General features: G+C 29.7%; 2 protein-coding genes across 3 annotated transcripts in view; one reads left to right on the top strand and one right to left on the bottom strand.

The window, feature by feature from the left end:
- Positions 1-510: 510 nt before the first annotated feature.
- LOC136970007 (uncharacterized MFS-type transporter C09D4.1-like) overlaps positions 511-16799 on the top strand; it is an 89653-nt gene continuing 73364 nt past the window's right edge. Inside the window, exons 1-2 of one of the 2 annotated variants that reach the window (XM_067264366.1) lie at positions 511-703; positions 7295-7357. The gene's annotated coding sequence lies outside the window, so the exon portion shown is untranslated. The remainder of the gene's footprint in view (positions 704-7294; positions 7358-16799) is intronic. The other variant, XM_067264365.1, reaches the window with a different exon arrangement.
- LOC136970018 (proteasome inhibitor PI31 subunit-like) lies at positions 15400-16184 on the bottom strand. The gene has a single exon (XM_067264383.1). The coding sequence runs from the start codon at positions 16070-16072 to the stop codon at positions 15515-15517; it is 558 nt and encodes a 185-aa protein (XP_067120484.1). The 5' UTR covers positions 16073-16184; the 3' UTR covers positions 15400-15514.

The raw sequence follows: 16799 nt of genomic DNA, 5'->3' as shown, positions 1-16799 counted from the left end.
ACTAATTACAAAATATAATGATAATTTAATTTCTAATTTATTTAGTAATTAAATTGGTAATTAAGTAAGCAATAAGCCATATTATGAATAGATTGCGGATATTCTTTTGTATTTTAAATAGAAGAAACACTTGAGTATTGTTTACTAAGACATATGTATCTATTTAGATAATCTTTGTATTATTATGCTAATACAAGAGATGAAATGAAAAATTTTATTGTATGATCATGATTTTTAGAACGCGTAATTAAAAAAAATCATAATTTAATGTAATGTATTGTAATATAATACAACAGAATATTTTCTAATAGAAAATTTAAATTTTAATATACAGTATATAATTATAAAATTTATTTATGCAGTATAACATTAGATAAAATCTATTTATAATTAAATTTAAATTCGTAAATCGGCCGGATAATTAATAATTTAACACATTAATAAAAATTAAATGTAAACAGTTTTATGAATAATTTAATGTTAAATCAATTAGAATTTTAGCCAGGGGGCGTGAGTAGGCATTGTCTGGAACTGGAAGCCGCCAAAGCGGCCAAATCAGTTGGCGTGACAGATCGGAAGAAGAAGGACATTCAGAATTTGGTTTGAACTCCGGATGAAACGGACTATTAACTAAAGGACGGACGCTTTCAAGTACAAACCAATAAAGCGGCGAACATTTAACAAATATTAGAATCAAATTACGGTGAGTCGTCTTCTATTTATTCATCCATTCATTCTCACGTGTACCGGTATACGTTCAGTTTCTTTCATAAACTTCTAATAATTTTTTAATCTGCGTAAACCTCGATTAATTTGTTACGTCCTATTAAAATTAAGAAAAATTCTCGGTTAGAGACCTCACCAGGAAATTGCAATTAAAACCGTGTTTATGATTTTTAATGCCGTAGAATAATAATTGCGTTAATAGGACTTAATGTGTCAAATAATGTGTCTATACCCGGTAATAAAATCATCTTTATCAATAACTTTTAAATTGAAGACGAAATTCTACGTATTCGGAAGCCGTCTTAATTACTACAAAATCATTTTTTTATATACTTATTTACGGTAATTTGATATTAAAAATTAGTTACTGCCGACAATCTGTTTGTCTGATCTAAGGTTATCGCTTCAATTTATTTTTAAAGTTTCTCTAAGTATCGTATATATATATTTTTAATGAAATCGAATGCATCTGTTCGCAATTAAATATCTTATCCTATAAATATAATTTATAATTTAAAAACAGGTCATTTAAATAAACCATGTTCTAATTTTTTCCAATGTTATAAAGTTTTTTTTTTAATGTTATATGAACAACAAGTATTTAAATTTATTTATTAATTTTAAACGTCGCCTTTCAATATTCGGATTTCATAAAGAAGATAATTACAAATCTGTTACGTTAAAATATAAATTATTTATACACATGTCATGTATACTCGACCATGTCTGCACATTATACACATGAATGCATTCTCACTCGTTATATAATTAATATATAATGTTTGAATATCGATTTTATTTGCCGTGTTTTTAAAATAGATTCAAACTCTTATGTACAAATTCACAGTTCATTGCTTTTAAAAAATAATTTTTGGAATTTTTTCAGTTAAAACTATTAAATAATATAATTGTTTTTACAAAAAAAATAGTGTGTTAAATTTTTAAGTAAATGTTTATGTATAAAATGTTATATAATCAAAAACGATCATAAAATTAACTAATATCATCATATTATATCATATCGTGTCTTAAAACGTTGAAAGATTACACTTAGAAGTGTTAAATGTTTAGCAATTAATGTCATTAAAATAAATTTTAAAGCTTGATTTATTACACAAAATCGCATGTGTGACAAAATCCATCACCAAAAATTCGCTACGATTGCACTATTAGAAATGATAATTTATGTACTAAAGAAATGAGCTGAACTTGCGTTTAAAAGGATTGAAATCGATCAGGGAAAAGATAAATTGGTCTACATCAAAGGAAAAATTATATATATTGAAGACTTTTATTATTATAGAAAACTGATATTCAATCAGCATTAGCGTATCACATTTTATTGATCACTTTAGGTATCAAGTAAACGAATTGATTTATAAAAATATCCTATAATGAAATATTAAATTTTTACGTTGGTCGTAAATCTACTTGACTTTATCGTCGGTTAATTTCCAAACTGTGTTATTTAGACTGAAATTAACGTATTTTTTTTTTTTTTTTTTTTTTTTAGAATATCGACTCAATTCAAAGATTTTACTTGATTTGAAAGTACATAATTACATTCCTCCTTAAATTTTCATTGGTATAATTACTTACTAAAAGCTTTTCTTAATTAAAACTTAAATGCGAAATTCTTCTGGATTTAAATTAATAAATACTAAATTTTCATAAAATTTTAGAAAATATTTAGTAATCGTAAGCTGTTGTTAAAACATTATTCTAAATTAAAATTTAGTGGATTACTAATAGTCATATTTCAGTATAAATGAAGTGGAGAGTTAGAATGTAATGTGTAATATACCGTATTACATATTCACACGTCGCATAACTACTGTGCGTAACAAATACTTGATTCGTACACTTTTAATGCACTTACGTGTTCTAAAAAACTGAATTGTTTCAAATGATTATTCCGTGGATGGCAAAGTAGGCCTATAAAGCTTAGTAGTAGCAGTAGCTGTTATGAGATATTATTGAAATGCGTTACAGATTTATTAGACGAATGTGTCCTAAACTTGAATTTATTTTTGCATAATTATATTCTTAATTTTTCTAAAAGGTTAAAATGATAAAAAGAAATGTACAATTTCGAATTTAAAATACTTTCCGCATTCGTCAGTGATATCAAGACTTTCTATGAATCACATTATGATCGATAGTTACGTTAAGGATCCAACATATCATGAAGTTTATCTGGCTTCACGATAATTTTAATATATGTCGGAATTTTAAAATAATCAAATGTGTAATATGAAAAAGTAATTATTATTTTTTTTTATTCGAAAATGCTCGAGTTGCTTATAAAATGTTAATATTTTACGTCTTGCGCGTGATGTGTTTTTAATCGAATTTTAGTCCATCAAACTACAAAAATATAATATATAAAGCCATCATTGTTAAATTTACGTAACTTCTAACATTTTGGAGAAGAATTGTCTATAAAATTAAATGTGTATGGGTTTCTGGTAAGAGCTATCTGCTGTTCTGTTTTATCACTTTGACATAATCATGTGACATACAAAGTTTAAAAATGGAAGAATTTTTCTAGACTGTTTCTTTTTGATTCGCTCGAACCTTAAATCAAGCCCATTTTCAAAGCTTGTTAGTAATATCCCAAATGATTCTGCTTCTTGCAGTCAAAAATATTGCGTTTGGGTTGGGTAAAAATGACTTTTCGTAAAACTATTATTTTGATACAACTGATCTGTTTCCTGTTGGAAACAGATCAGTTGTATTATCCAGCTTTAATTTTGAATGCACGGATTCTTTTTGAGGAAGTTTAGTACATCCGCGTAAAAATTTATAACTCACGATTGAGCTGCGAATTTAAAATAATACCTTAATGACTACTGTATTTTAAAATATTTTAAATTTACAGCAACTTTGTTGTTAAGTACGGCAACGCAACACTTGGGCCATCTGTTTAGGGAGATGCCTTCCGGGAGGTCTTTTTAAGAGTAATTAACTCCTATCCAGGCGTTACAGATGAGAAAACCCGGAAAACTCTGTGGTCACCCCGTACTCCACGACCGAACTCCCAGTGTAACCTCTTGGCCACTGATGGGTCCACAGCAACTTTGTAACATTTGTTTCTAATACAACATCGATAACAAGAATACATAACTCGATAAATTTTATAAAAAAATCTTTAATTTGTAAAAATATTTAACTTTACTATCTTTTATTCACCTGAGACTTCTCTTGCTGATTATACAATCTAATGTGTAAGTTAATGGATGTTTTTTTTCTTTTTTTTACTTTTAAGATTAAAATGGAATCATTTATGAAGTTCGTTTATGGTTTTAATTACGAATATTTGCTTAAAATTTATTAATATGTAACTCGGATACATTAAAATTGTGTGTGTTTATTCATTCTAGATCTTAGATAAATGCTACGTATAAATCCTGTTCAGTGAAACGATATAATTATGATTAGCTGAAAAAAAATATGACACTTAAGCGTTATCCACTTAAATTTTGGGAAATAAATGTATTGCTTTATAAATTTATTTGTCTTAGGTAATTAGAATTGATGATCCTAATTCATAAAATTAAACAGCAGTGCCTCGACCTATCTTGTCCACGATAAAATGTGCTGATCTAGACCGTTTCGAAGCCAGATTTCCTACAGTAATATACTAGCATCTTATATCACAAATGACCGGATGGCTAAGGCAGTCGTGAAGCGTCAATCCGCTCTGGGAACAGAAGATCGAATCCAGGCGGTCGAAAACCCCTAGGAATTTTTCGGGAGCTGATCTGTCCCGAATATGTCTGGGCCAGTCTCGCAAAAATTTCATTATTTGTATGATCAAAAGACACTTAGAGCCTACAGAATGAGTGGAAAGAGTAAAAAAAATCCAATTGCGTGACTACACACATTAAATTTTGTTTTTATTGTAATTTCATTTTTATTCATATAAAATTTTGTATGGAATTTACCAAGTTTGACTATTAAATTCGAAGTTTAAAGTCATTTGATTTCTGAACTCAATTCCAAATAGTTTGATTCAAGTAAGGACATTCATTTCAAAAGACTATTAATTAAAGATGGATTTTTTTAGAAGAGGAGGATTTTGCAATGAGGTTACTTTCATGTAATTAAAATGGAACAAATTGAAATTTTTTAAAGGTATCGTTTTAAGATTGAGATCAAGTAAGTTTATTTTTTCTCTTTGGAATTAGTCGATTCATTGCTATTGCATCAATTTAAGTATTTTATATATTTTAATGAATTAAGCACTTTTTTCAAATAGTTTTTATAGTCTAATACAGTTATATTTATAGCTGTTTATTTTTCGATTTTTTTTTCTAAAAATAGTAGTAATTAACTATTTCTATCATTTTTACGTAAAATGTTTTAATTGAGATGTTTCATCCGTAATCTTGGTTTCTTCGGAATTTTTTAATCCTTTTCAATGAACTATTATTGCTCGCGCTAAGTTATGACTTTAGTGTTTTATAGGTTCTAGTTTTAAATCATTTTCAATTGTGTATCGTATGAAATATTGTATTAGTCAAAATGTAACGATTTTTGGTTAATTTTTTAAAGATGTTTAGCGTTTTACGAATTAAAATGTTATATACGTCTAGCATTACTGTACAGTCTAAATAACCAGGATTACAAAGCTTTCATCTCTTCCACTTGTTTGCGTGAAACTATCGTCTTGTGATTCTTGTTTGCTTATTGACATAAAATTAAAATATCATAAAAGTAACAATCTGAATAACTAAAGGAATAACTAAAGTATTATATGTAATAGCCTAGTAGCTTATGAAAGTCACATTCATACGTACGAAGGTCATTCTAAAAGTAAAAAACGTTTGTTTCTCTAGATATTTTTATTTAAGATAATGAAACAATACTTATTTTACAACACATATGATAACTTAGCTGTTTTTCTACCGTAGTCGCCATACAAATTTAAACACTTGTCTTAGCGTATCACCAGATTTTCTATGCCTTCTGCACACTCAGTTACCGCCAAGTTCTTGAACCAGTCATTAACGGCCTCTTTCAGTTCGTTGCCACTTCCATAGTGATTCCCGGCCAAAAAATCCTTCAATTTTGGGAAAAGGTGGTAATCACTCGGAGCCAAGTCCGGGCTATAAGGAGAAAACTTCCCACTTAAACTGCTGAAGCAAGTTCTTCTTCAACGCAGCAGCATGCGGACATGCGTTATCCTGAAGAAGCACAATGCCTCTGGACAACAATCACCGCCGTTTGTTTTGAATGGCGCGGCGTAGTCTGTGGAAATTTACGGACAGAAAATCTGTCTGTAAATTTCGATAGGCGGACTTTTTTTCGCATTCAAAAAGCGTATAACACTACGAACCTCATACTTGGTGGAATTTTTAATTTTGTCACACATTTCAAAGTCACACTATAAAAGTAAACGATCGTTGTGGCTCGTTATCATCAGACTGGCGCGAAAAAATGAGAAGGTCCATGACGTGGGGAAGGTATGGTGGGGAGAGACTGTGCGGCTCGTCATATCAAAACGTTCTTTTCTTTTACAAAGACCCTCGTATATATATATAATTACTGTTGACCAATTCCATTGCTTTACGAATTAGAAACTGAATTTTTCTAAATTCCCTTTACTCACCTTAAATCGAAATTAAAATTAATCATTTGCTTATTCTTACAAATTTTCAATCCGTATTTGTCATCTCATTCTTTAATAATTTTAAGTTAGAATATTATTAAAGCATTACATAAATGATTTTGTTTTTAATGATAATGAAATAATAATTTTCAAAGAACTATTAAAAATCTAAAACATTGAACCTTAATCGATTTATCAGTGACACGAGAAATTGATAAGTTACGTATGCTATTTATTTCCTGAAGGTGATATTTCAGTTTAGAATTAAATCAGATATGTTCTTTTGATAAGTAAGTTTACACTGATGATTTAAATAAATATTTCTGGTTTTAATTAAACGAAAACCTTTTATATAATTATAATTGCCGAATGTTAGACTGCCCGGACGGTCACAAAATCACCGTATAAAGTAAAAATTAGTGTATCGGTAATTTTCCTGTCACGTAGTATTTTTATTTAAAAAGAAAAATTTATATACCTGTGTAATAAAAATCTCTCTATTTTGTGGAAATGTATTAGTCTTGTTTTGTTATAAAATAAAAGTATTTACGAAAATTTTGTATTGTTTGCTTTAAAAATATTTAATTTACATGTAACGTTTGAAACTATTAATTTTAGAATCTGATATTTTAATTTTAGATTTTATTTTGGCCGAATGCTTTTCAAAATATTCAAATTAATGTGTAATGATTTAGTAGGAATTTTGTTAAGTTGTTAAAACGTTCATTTTTAAGTTACGTACTTTTTTTGAAATAACTAAATTACGATACGAAATTATACGCGTTGGTTTACTAATATAAAATACTAATGTCAATGTTACGTAAATTATGGTTTGTTTCTAATTATAATTATAATAATTGCATTATATAAAGTTATAGAATTTAAAATTAACTTCCTCGAACCTTAACGTCGCTCATTAACGACTGATTTGTTTGATTTGACTGTCTGTTACAGCTGCTGATAATATTTTGTTTTGACATCATTCAAAATTTGAAGATATGAAGTGCAGATTTTGAGGTATGCGTGAACCGTTAGAATAATTTATCAAATTTTTATCTAAAAATTAAATTTCATTCTCTATAAATTTAAATTTCTCCTTTTACCAATAACTAATTTTGTATCTAAGTGTTTGAATTGATTTTGTCTGTAAAATTTCAAAATAAGACACATTTTACTCTCTTCAAAACAGTAACATTAATTTTTTTCATATGATGCTGAATTAAATACACTGTGTAATGATAGTACTGTACTTTGACACATTATTAATTACATTAATAGACTAGATTTATTTTAAATAGTGTGTGTGTGTGTGTGTGTATATATATATGTGTATTACATGCATACACAGTATATAGTAATTGGCCGAATGGCCGAGCGGTCAAGGTGGCAGCCTACCGCTCTGGGGGACCCGAGATCGAATCCAGACGGGTTGAAAGACCACTACGGACAACCACCTGAAAAATTCCTGGGATTTTTCAGGTGGTTGACCGTATATCGGGGCTTGTATACCGGCCACCCCATAGTGGGCCTACTTAAGAGAGGTCCTCTTAATGCCCGCAAGGTGGAAAGAGTTAAAAGTACATAGTGACTTTCAGATAATTCAGTTTTTGCACTTTATTTTCGAAATTATTATAAATATTTACCTAGAAACAACCTTCGAACGGTTAAAAACGTTTAATATGAACGAATGTTTTTTGGCCGTGTAAACGGACACCTTCCGGTTCCATAGTTCGAACAAATACAGTATAAAAGGCAAATCGTAAATACATAAATGAACGAAGGTCTATAAAATATACATAACCCATAATTAAAGAACATCAAAATAATTTTTAAAAATCACAACTAACAATGATATACTAGTAACTTTACTCTTAGTCAGCAAAAATAAGTTAAAATACATATAATAAACGGTGAAGAATTAATTTACAATTCTTTTGTTTCTTAAGGAGGATCTTACAGGCTGAGTGGAGTGAATCTTTCTTACTCGTATTAATGCACCCACCAGTAATGGCTTGCCTGTAAATGATTTTCGTCGCTTTGGCTGTATCGGGAACCTTAATAATTTTGGCTTCATCCCATTTTGTGTGGAAACAGAATCAAAGGCATCTAGGGTCATGTTACAGTATCAATGTCTCGTGTTCCTTTGGTCGTGTAAATGTTAGTCTCGTTTCTTTAAAGTAGATTGCTTACATGCTTGAAATCATATATAAAGTACGGTAAAATAATATATATATATATATATATATATATAAAGTACGGTCAAAGTACGGCGATCGGTCAAAAAATGACCCCCAAGAGTTATATTTTTAGACTCGGGACTTTGAAACGTCGAAAAATGCAAAAGAATTCAGAGGATTTTCTGTGTATGAATGTTAGTGTGGGTGGCAGCTGATTTTGTTTATCATCTTTGAAGCTTAACTCCCGTGCTTTTTGTTAAGTTTCTGAAATTTTGCAAGGAAGAGTGTGTATTGGAGGAATTGATGTTATTTATTTTGGTGGTTAAAGGTCGACGGGATAAGGAGATAAAGGGGAGGAGGTATGCCATATCTCGAGTAGGGACGGTCTTAATGACGGTTTTACTCGTTAATTGGATTTCAATTTGAAAATATTGTAGACCTATAAATTCCCACTGTCGTCCGTCTGTCCGGTCTTTCCTTAATCTCGAGAATGGCGTTAGATAAGTGAAATTCAAGACCAGAATATGGAAAGCATGAGGTAAGAGGCCCCGATTAACAATAACGTGACTACCGGTTTGCATCTGAAGTTCGTATATTTCAATTCAAAAATTTTTCCCTGAAAGGAGTTGTATACCTGACTGGCACGACTCTTACTGACAGGAAAAGTATGATGTAAAGGGGCAAGACACTACTAATTTGCGGCGGAAAGCGCATATTTCAAATTAAATACATTTTTAAAAAATGTTAAAAATTGCAGCCTTGCATTATGACGTCACGATAAATAATTGCTCGTTGCATTTGCAATATCTTATAAAAACTCTTCCTTAGCCTCAAAAGTGATCTTTCTTTTTGCCATTTTCTAATAATTATAATATTGTATTAAAAACTATATGTTTAATAAGGTTAAGCAACTCGTTGATATTTTTGTAGGATTGGAGAGAGAATTGTCAACTTTCATTTAAAGTATACATATAATTGTCTTAAAGTTTCTCATTTTTTCCCCTTCATTTCTTTACGAAGATGGAATTTTTATTTGTTAAAGTATAGTAATATTTTCCTATGATAGCTATAAATCTTATTTCCTATTTTCCATATTAACTTTGCTTATTTTGAGGGTTAATGTAACCCTTGGTGTCAAGATGGAGGCTCGTCTCTGATTCCAGCAAGGAAACAGTGGGACGCACGTTCTAACCTAACCTATTCTAATAATTTGGTTGCTAATAATTATGGTAATTTATTAGAATAGGTTAGGTTAGAATGTTCGTCCCACTGTTTCCTTGCTGGAATCAGAGACGAGCCGCCATCTTGGCACCAAGGGTTACATTAACCATTTCGAGATACAGAAAATTTAATAGCCTTCGATTAAACGGAGAAGCTTTACAAAACGTAGCAAATTTATATAATCATTAGTAATATAGCATATAAATCTTGTACAGTTATTTATTGGAATATGTACTGTACTTAAATCATGTACTGTGCAGTATAATAAGAAAGCAAAGAATGAGAAGAAACGAATTTATTAGATTTAAAATTACTTTCCATGATAAGTAATTATTACGTAAATAATTAAAAATTCTTTGTAAAAAGTTAGCGAAATGACGAATCAAAACTATAATAATTATAGAAACTCGTATTTTAAATCGGTTGTCATTACCGATGTTGAACAGTCTGCCGTCTACGTTATTCTCTCATATTCTAATTAGTTCTTATCGGATATGAAAGATATACATTTCATGCATTTTTTTTTTTAATCGCTTCATTGTCTTTTACACAAGATTACACGTTAAATGCTAGTCTGAAAATACTTTCGAAATTGTATTCTAATGGGAATTCTGAAAGTGATTTAATTTTAATTTAAAAAAAATAGAAGAAATTGTTTTAAATGATCGGTAATGCAAATTTTGCTATTTTTACAGCACTAATTTCGCATCACAAACACTGATTCAGGCTGATTTTAGAGATTCTCCTTTATTTCTAAATTTCTCCTTACAAGCATATAAAAACTGAATTTTGTTTATTGGAAATTTAAATACTAGTCTGAAAATAATAGCCGTTATGTTAATGTGTACACAATTGTATGTACTGTACATGCGTATACATAATGTACACATCTATCGGTTTTATGTAGGCTCTCATCATATAAATGTAACGAGAGTTTATATAAAATTGTCGGCAAAAACTACCTGCTGTGGATTTAAGTCAATGTTTCACTCGCCATGTTTTATTTTTTAGGTTATTTGAATAGCTATTACAATCTTATTAGCATAAGACATTTCCTTAAAATAAGTTTTAATTTTTCCTTATTTCATTTTACAGTACTGTACATTTATTTCTGGAACTGTGGTAAGTTAAGTTATTGATGCATTTGATAATCTGTGTATTTATCACGCTGCAATCTCAGTATCTATAGACGACGTTTTTTCATTTTCAATACTAGTTGAAATTTCATCATACATATTACATTAATTCATTTCATAAAAATTTTAAATTCTCTGTAGATTTAGAGAACGTACTACTTGAAGTATCACTAAGTATTTTCATTAAATTCATAGCTGAGGAATTTAACATTTTAAGAGATTCATAGTTGCAAACAGGACAGTGAAAGCTGTTTTTTCGTTTTACGAAAATCAATTTTCAGAAAAGGATAATTCAAACTCGCCTTTAATGTTTGAAGTAAGAGTCGACTTTGCATAAAATTTAATATGGATATTGTGAATAATTTTTGATTATTGAATTATATGGATTTTTTAAGCTTTTTTCTTTTTACCTTAAACAACTGTTACTTCATGAAATTACCAATTAATAAGTGTAATAATTTTTCTCCTGTTTACTTTTTCCAATACTTTATCTAAAATTGTCGTTATTAAATAGGAATGATTTATTATGGGATTGTTGTTGTAAATTCATTATTAGAAGTTAGCCTATAAGAATGCTAGGTGAATAATGTTCGGTTTGTAATTTCAGAATACGAAAATGCTACACGGAAATATAATCAACTCTATCGTAATTTGAAGAGATTACAGTAAAGAACGACGAAATAAATTCTATTTTAAATATCAGATTACTTTTGATTTTACACAAACGAAATTTGCATTGCAAACACATTCTAAATACTTGCGTGCAAAAATTCTGTTGGCTGAAATTGTTATGCAAATTATTTATATTACAAAGTTATGAATTTAAATAATATATTCTTAAGTGATGATGGTGAAAATAATACTTTGCTATGTGAAATAGTAGTATTTAAAATTAAATTTTATTATGTTATACAAACACTAAAGTTAATAATTTATCGGTTAATGTTAACTATGGTTCCAAAATGGCGGCTCGTCTGATTCCAGCAAATAGAAGAAAGGAAACAGTGGGGTCGCACGTTCTAACCTAACCTATTCTAATAATTTTGTTGGTAGTAATATGGTAATTTATTAGAATAGCGTTAGGTTGGAACGTGCAACCCCACTGTTTCCTTTCTTCTATTTGCTGGAATCAGACGAGCCGCCATTTTGGAACCATAGGTAACATTAACTGATTCATCGTACTAATGTCAAAAAACATTTTTTCACCGTGTATTTTTGATGTCGTGAACAAAATCGTGCTCCCCATACTCTTTGAAGCTTAATACTCCTGTGCTTTTTGTCGAAATTTTCTGCAATTTTGCAGGGAGGATTGTGTATTAGGAGAATTAATGCTATTAAATTTTTGTGGTTAAAGATCGACTTAGAGGGGCGATAAACGGAATCGTGTCATATCTCGGATAGGATTTGACTTGATGACGATTTTGCTCGTTATTAGCATTTACAATTTTTTTTACAAAACTCTCCTACCCTCAAAATTTAGCTTTTTGCTATTTTATAGTAGTTAAAAATATAAAAACTGCAAGCTGACTTCTAGCTTATTATATATTCGATGGGAATAAATATGCACACATTTAGAAAACCTATCTTATAAAACTTTCATCTAATTACTATATTTGTATAGTTAGTGTATCGCATGGAAAAGAATATAAATGAAATTTCACGAATCTTGCAGGGCTTCCAGAATGCGTAATAATACGATTGATTCTAGGTTAGAATATAAGAGTACATAAAGTTAAGGTTTACGAATCCGCTCTCGAGTCACCGGCATACTCATTCTTTAAATTATCCAGAGCCCCATTCGGATAACGCGCAGCTCCCGGTCAAAATTCGTGAAATGTAATTAACATTTAATCACTGTAGCATCGCATACCTTACTCCATTTGAACAATTGCTTAATGCATTGTTTGTTAATCTTCCTAACTATAAAACTGAATTTACTGTTTATTTTTCTCATATGATTTAATCAGGTCCAATATATGAGATTTTATGTAAACACATACGCTGAAGTAATAGCTGGAATTAAACAACTTATGAAATAATATGAAACAATACAGAAAAGAATTACTTGAATAGTTTACAAAAAATATTGATTACAAATATTTTTTAAACTACAATCTTTTTAATCATTAAAATTGTTAGCATCATAGTTCAAAAATATCAATTAGTAAAAATGAACATTGATAGAATAATCTGGGATTAAGGGCGCCGTAAATGTTTGAATTTTTCACAGTTCTGTTTTAAATATATTGTTTAGATCTGTTTTATCCCTGAGACTATATCTGAAGTTCAGCCAAAAGTCCTTTAATAAAAAGAAAAACTCGAAAATTTAAAGTTAAACTCTCATTTTTCTTTGAAACAAAAGTCCACATTCTTGTAATATCATAGATATAAATGTGTGATGCTGGAAGATAAGGTTTAAATTGTAAAATACATATAATTTTTAATTGTAATGGGTATGGTTAACGTAATTTTTGTAAATTTGTAAGTAAACTCTTAGAATATGTACCAAAAAATAATTTCTTTATTGGAAAAATTTTAATAAAATATTCTTTCATTTAAAAAAATCACGTAAATGAACGCCAATACTGTCGTAAAATAATCACACCAATACACTCTTCGGAAGTTTTTTGGTGTCTACTTAGTTGAAGCCCGCACTTTTTCCCCCAAAACGCGATTCATTTGTTGACCGGCCATCTTTCTTTACCGAAAGAACCGATGTTTAAATGCATGTAATTTGTAGATTAATAAATACTTAATACTACAAAGATAGCCAAGTTTCTAAAAATTAGGAACAGAGTAATAATTGTGATTTAAGTAATAAAATAAGATACTATATTAAAATAATTACTTCAGTTTTTGAATGGTTTTAATGAAAACGTTCACATACGTGTTAGATCCCCATTTTACTTGACCACTGAAGTAGCTCAACGTTGAAAGTAGCAATATACTCATTACTTAGCGAAAAAACTCGTTTTTACTTTGGCCCATGCTCACTTTTTCTCAGGTTAATCTGTATATCAAGGAACACATTAATGTATTAAATGTAATAGCATTGTACGCAGTAACAGCTTTGAAATGTTTTACACTTAAATTAGCAGTCGTTTCTCTCTCAATATTTATGTTCGTGCTTGCCACTTATTAAATATGTTAATCAAATGAACGAAGAATCAAGCTAATTTGTTTTTTACATTCCGTTCCTTCTCTCATTTTCTCTACTCCACTTCAATTCTCGTTTGTGATTTTGATTAATTTTCAGGTACTAATCACTGCTACGAATATTTAAAAAGAGCGAAATTCGGATTGTGAGTGAAGCCAGTTGTTACTAGTAGTAATAGTTACAATAAATTAAACAGAAACCAGAGCGACAAGTCGGAATAATTGTAGACTTGCTTTCTTATCGCCCGTTTCATGGAAGAAAATGGAACTGTATTTCCGAGGCAATTAAACTTTTTTTAAAAGTTCGTTTAATATTTTCAATATTGCAAAATTTATTATTAAAAACTTATTGCTTTGATTTAGTTACATCGAGAGCAACGTCAACTGCCAGCAATTAAAGCTGGCGTTAGCTATGCGGCGCTCGTTACAGCTACATATTTCCTTGTCAATGTGCATATCTGCGATTATCGTAATAGCTGACGTCGTTAGCAAATGAAAGGAGTAAAAGTATTGGCTTAAAGAAGTAGGCAACGAAATTCTAATGCATTACAAATATACAGTATAAGCTTCTCATTATTAAAGAAATTTATAATCAGTACAACTTATCTGCATTTATCGTAGCAATCAGTATCATCGTTACTACATAGCGATAATGGCAGTTGTTAATCGCTTTATCATCAACATAAATTTTATTTTATTGAAAACACGTAAATGGGGGTAATAGTTCTCATTAAATCAAGTAATTTGATAACTCAGCTTTATTCTTTCTGCTTTATCATTTGCTACATCGTCTTTATCCAACTTCCATGAAATGAAAACGAAGCTGTTCAGTTACACTGAATTTATGCAATCCGATTTTTCCCCTTATTAATATAGTTTATGTAATTTTTAAATGCTTACTTTGTTCCTTATATCGTATGACTCGAAAAAAAGCTTTAAAGAATTTATTTTTAACCAAACTTAACGGCTTATCTGAATCATAAAACCTAGAGCACATCGAATTATCGAACTGTTTTTGTTTTTACTTGCGTTCGTATGTAAATATAATTGTACATTAATAAATGTACACTATTCAAATAATTTTTAATCGAATTTAATATATATTCCGTCATTATTCTCTGGATTTATTTTTCGATTTCACCAGATATTTTAAATTTTGTGGGACTAATACTCTAAAATTTACTCTTAACGTTTTCTAAGACACTTGCACGAGTATATATACAAAATATTAATCCTGTTTAAGAGCTATCAATAAGCCAGTTATAAATTTATCACTAGATAATAGCTAGTCTGAACAGGAAAATCGACAATACTGTTCAATTACCAGTTAGATAATAAATGCAAGTTTGACTCATTAATTAGTATATAAATAAATTTTAGTTTATTCAACGAAAATAATTTTGAAAAACACACGAAATAATTTTTATAATTTTGATTTTTGTCGCTTTTGTAATATCTTTTTACTCGGTTGGTCCGCGTGGTATTTAATCGTCGTCGTCGTCATAATCCGATGGTTCATCACTATACGATGCCAGCATTTCTTGTCTATGCTGTTCTAGATCGTCGCTAGCGTCGTCTTTTATGTCGGGAGGTACTAATACCGAGTTTAACATTAATTCGACGAGATCTTTGAAGACATTTAATTTACTTGTGTAAGCAGTCTGGAATTCTTTGAAAGCATCCGTAACAAAGACATTTAAATCCAACGTCGTAGCGTATGAAGCTTGGTCGCTTTCTCGCAGCCATTTAATGAACAGATTATTTTCTCTATATTCGATTACTTCCAGCGAGAAGCGATTTTTCTCCGAATCCAAATATCTCAGTATGTATTTCATTTTATCCTTATTCCAGCGTTCAGGTAGATTTTCAGATCCATTTTCCTCGAAAGTTCTCGGCCAATATTCACCGACTCCGACGCATTTTTTTCCTGTAGAAATTAGGCTACAGTGTAAAGGGATGATGAACGCATCTGCTTTTTTTGTAAATTGATCTTTAACAGTCGAGAAGACGTTTTCGAGGAGCTGTGCTGCTTCTGAACTCATGTTTTCAGTGAAGAATTTCTGTAAAGAGATATTGTTACGGTTACTTCTTTTTGTTGGCTATTTATTATTCCAAAATAATGGTCTGAAACTTACTATTAATTTTTAATAAATCATAATAATTATTACATTAATTTTTTTTAGGTTCTGTTAAAAATTGGTTTAATGTCCTAAACGGACAAATTCAACCTACAAAGGCATATTTGAAGGCAATATGCTTGTATATCCTGAGTTCCGTATATAACAGTACAATTATTGCACTTTTTGGTTCTTTTAATAATTGGCTAGACATGGCATTGTGGCCTATCTACGCCCTTGTGCCACACAACCCCAAATTCAACCAACCAACCAAAACTTGGTCTAAATTATCTGTAAAAAGTTTTCTATCTTCTATTTTCAATTTGTTCATGAATTTTATCTTATTAATGAATTGAAAAGGCTAGTAAAGAATAAAAAATATGCAATAATTTCCGAAACAGTGCGCCATTAAAGAAAAATCGTTCATTTCGTAAATTAACGAAAATAACTCATTAAATTTTACTATTGAAAAACAGCTTTTATTAATTATTGCTTTAAACGGGTTATGGGATATTACAATAGCAACATTAAGATTTGATTGACATTGATTTTTCTATAAAATAATGTTTTAGAATCTATGTAAGACACTATCCAAAATGAGTAACGGAACTTCTGAACATGTATTTTTTTTTTCTGCATATAGTAGTATGTA

The sequence above is a fragment of the Centruroides vittatus genome, unplaced genomic scaffold (genome assembly GCF_030686945.1).
Source record: "Centruroides vittatus isolate TY-2023 unplaced genomic scaffold, ASM3068694v2 contig_1863, whole genome shotgun sequence".
Taxonomy (NCBI): Eukaryota; Metazoa; Arthropoda; class Arachnida; order Scorpiones; family Buthidae; genus Centruroides; species Centruroides vittatus.
This window is presented reverse-complemented; position numbering and strand designations above follow the sequence as displayed.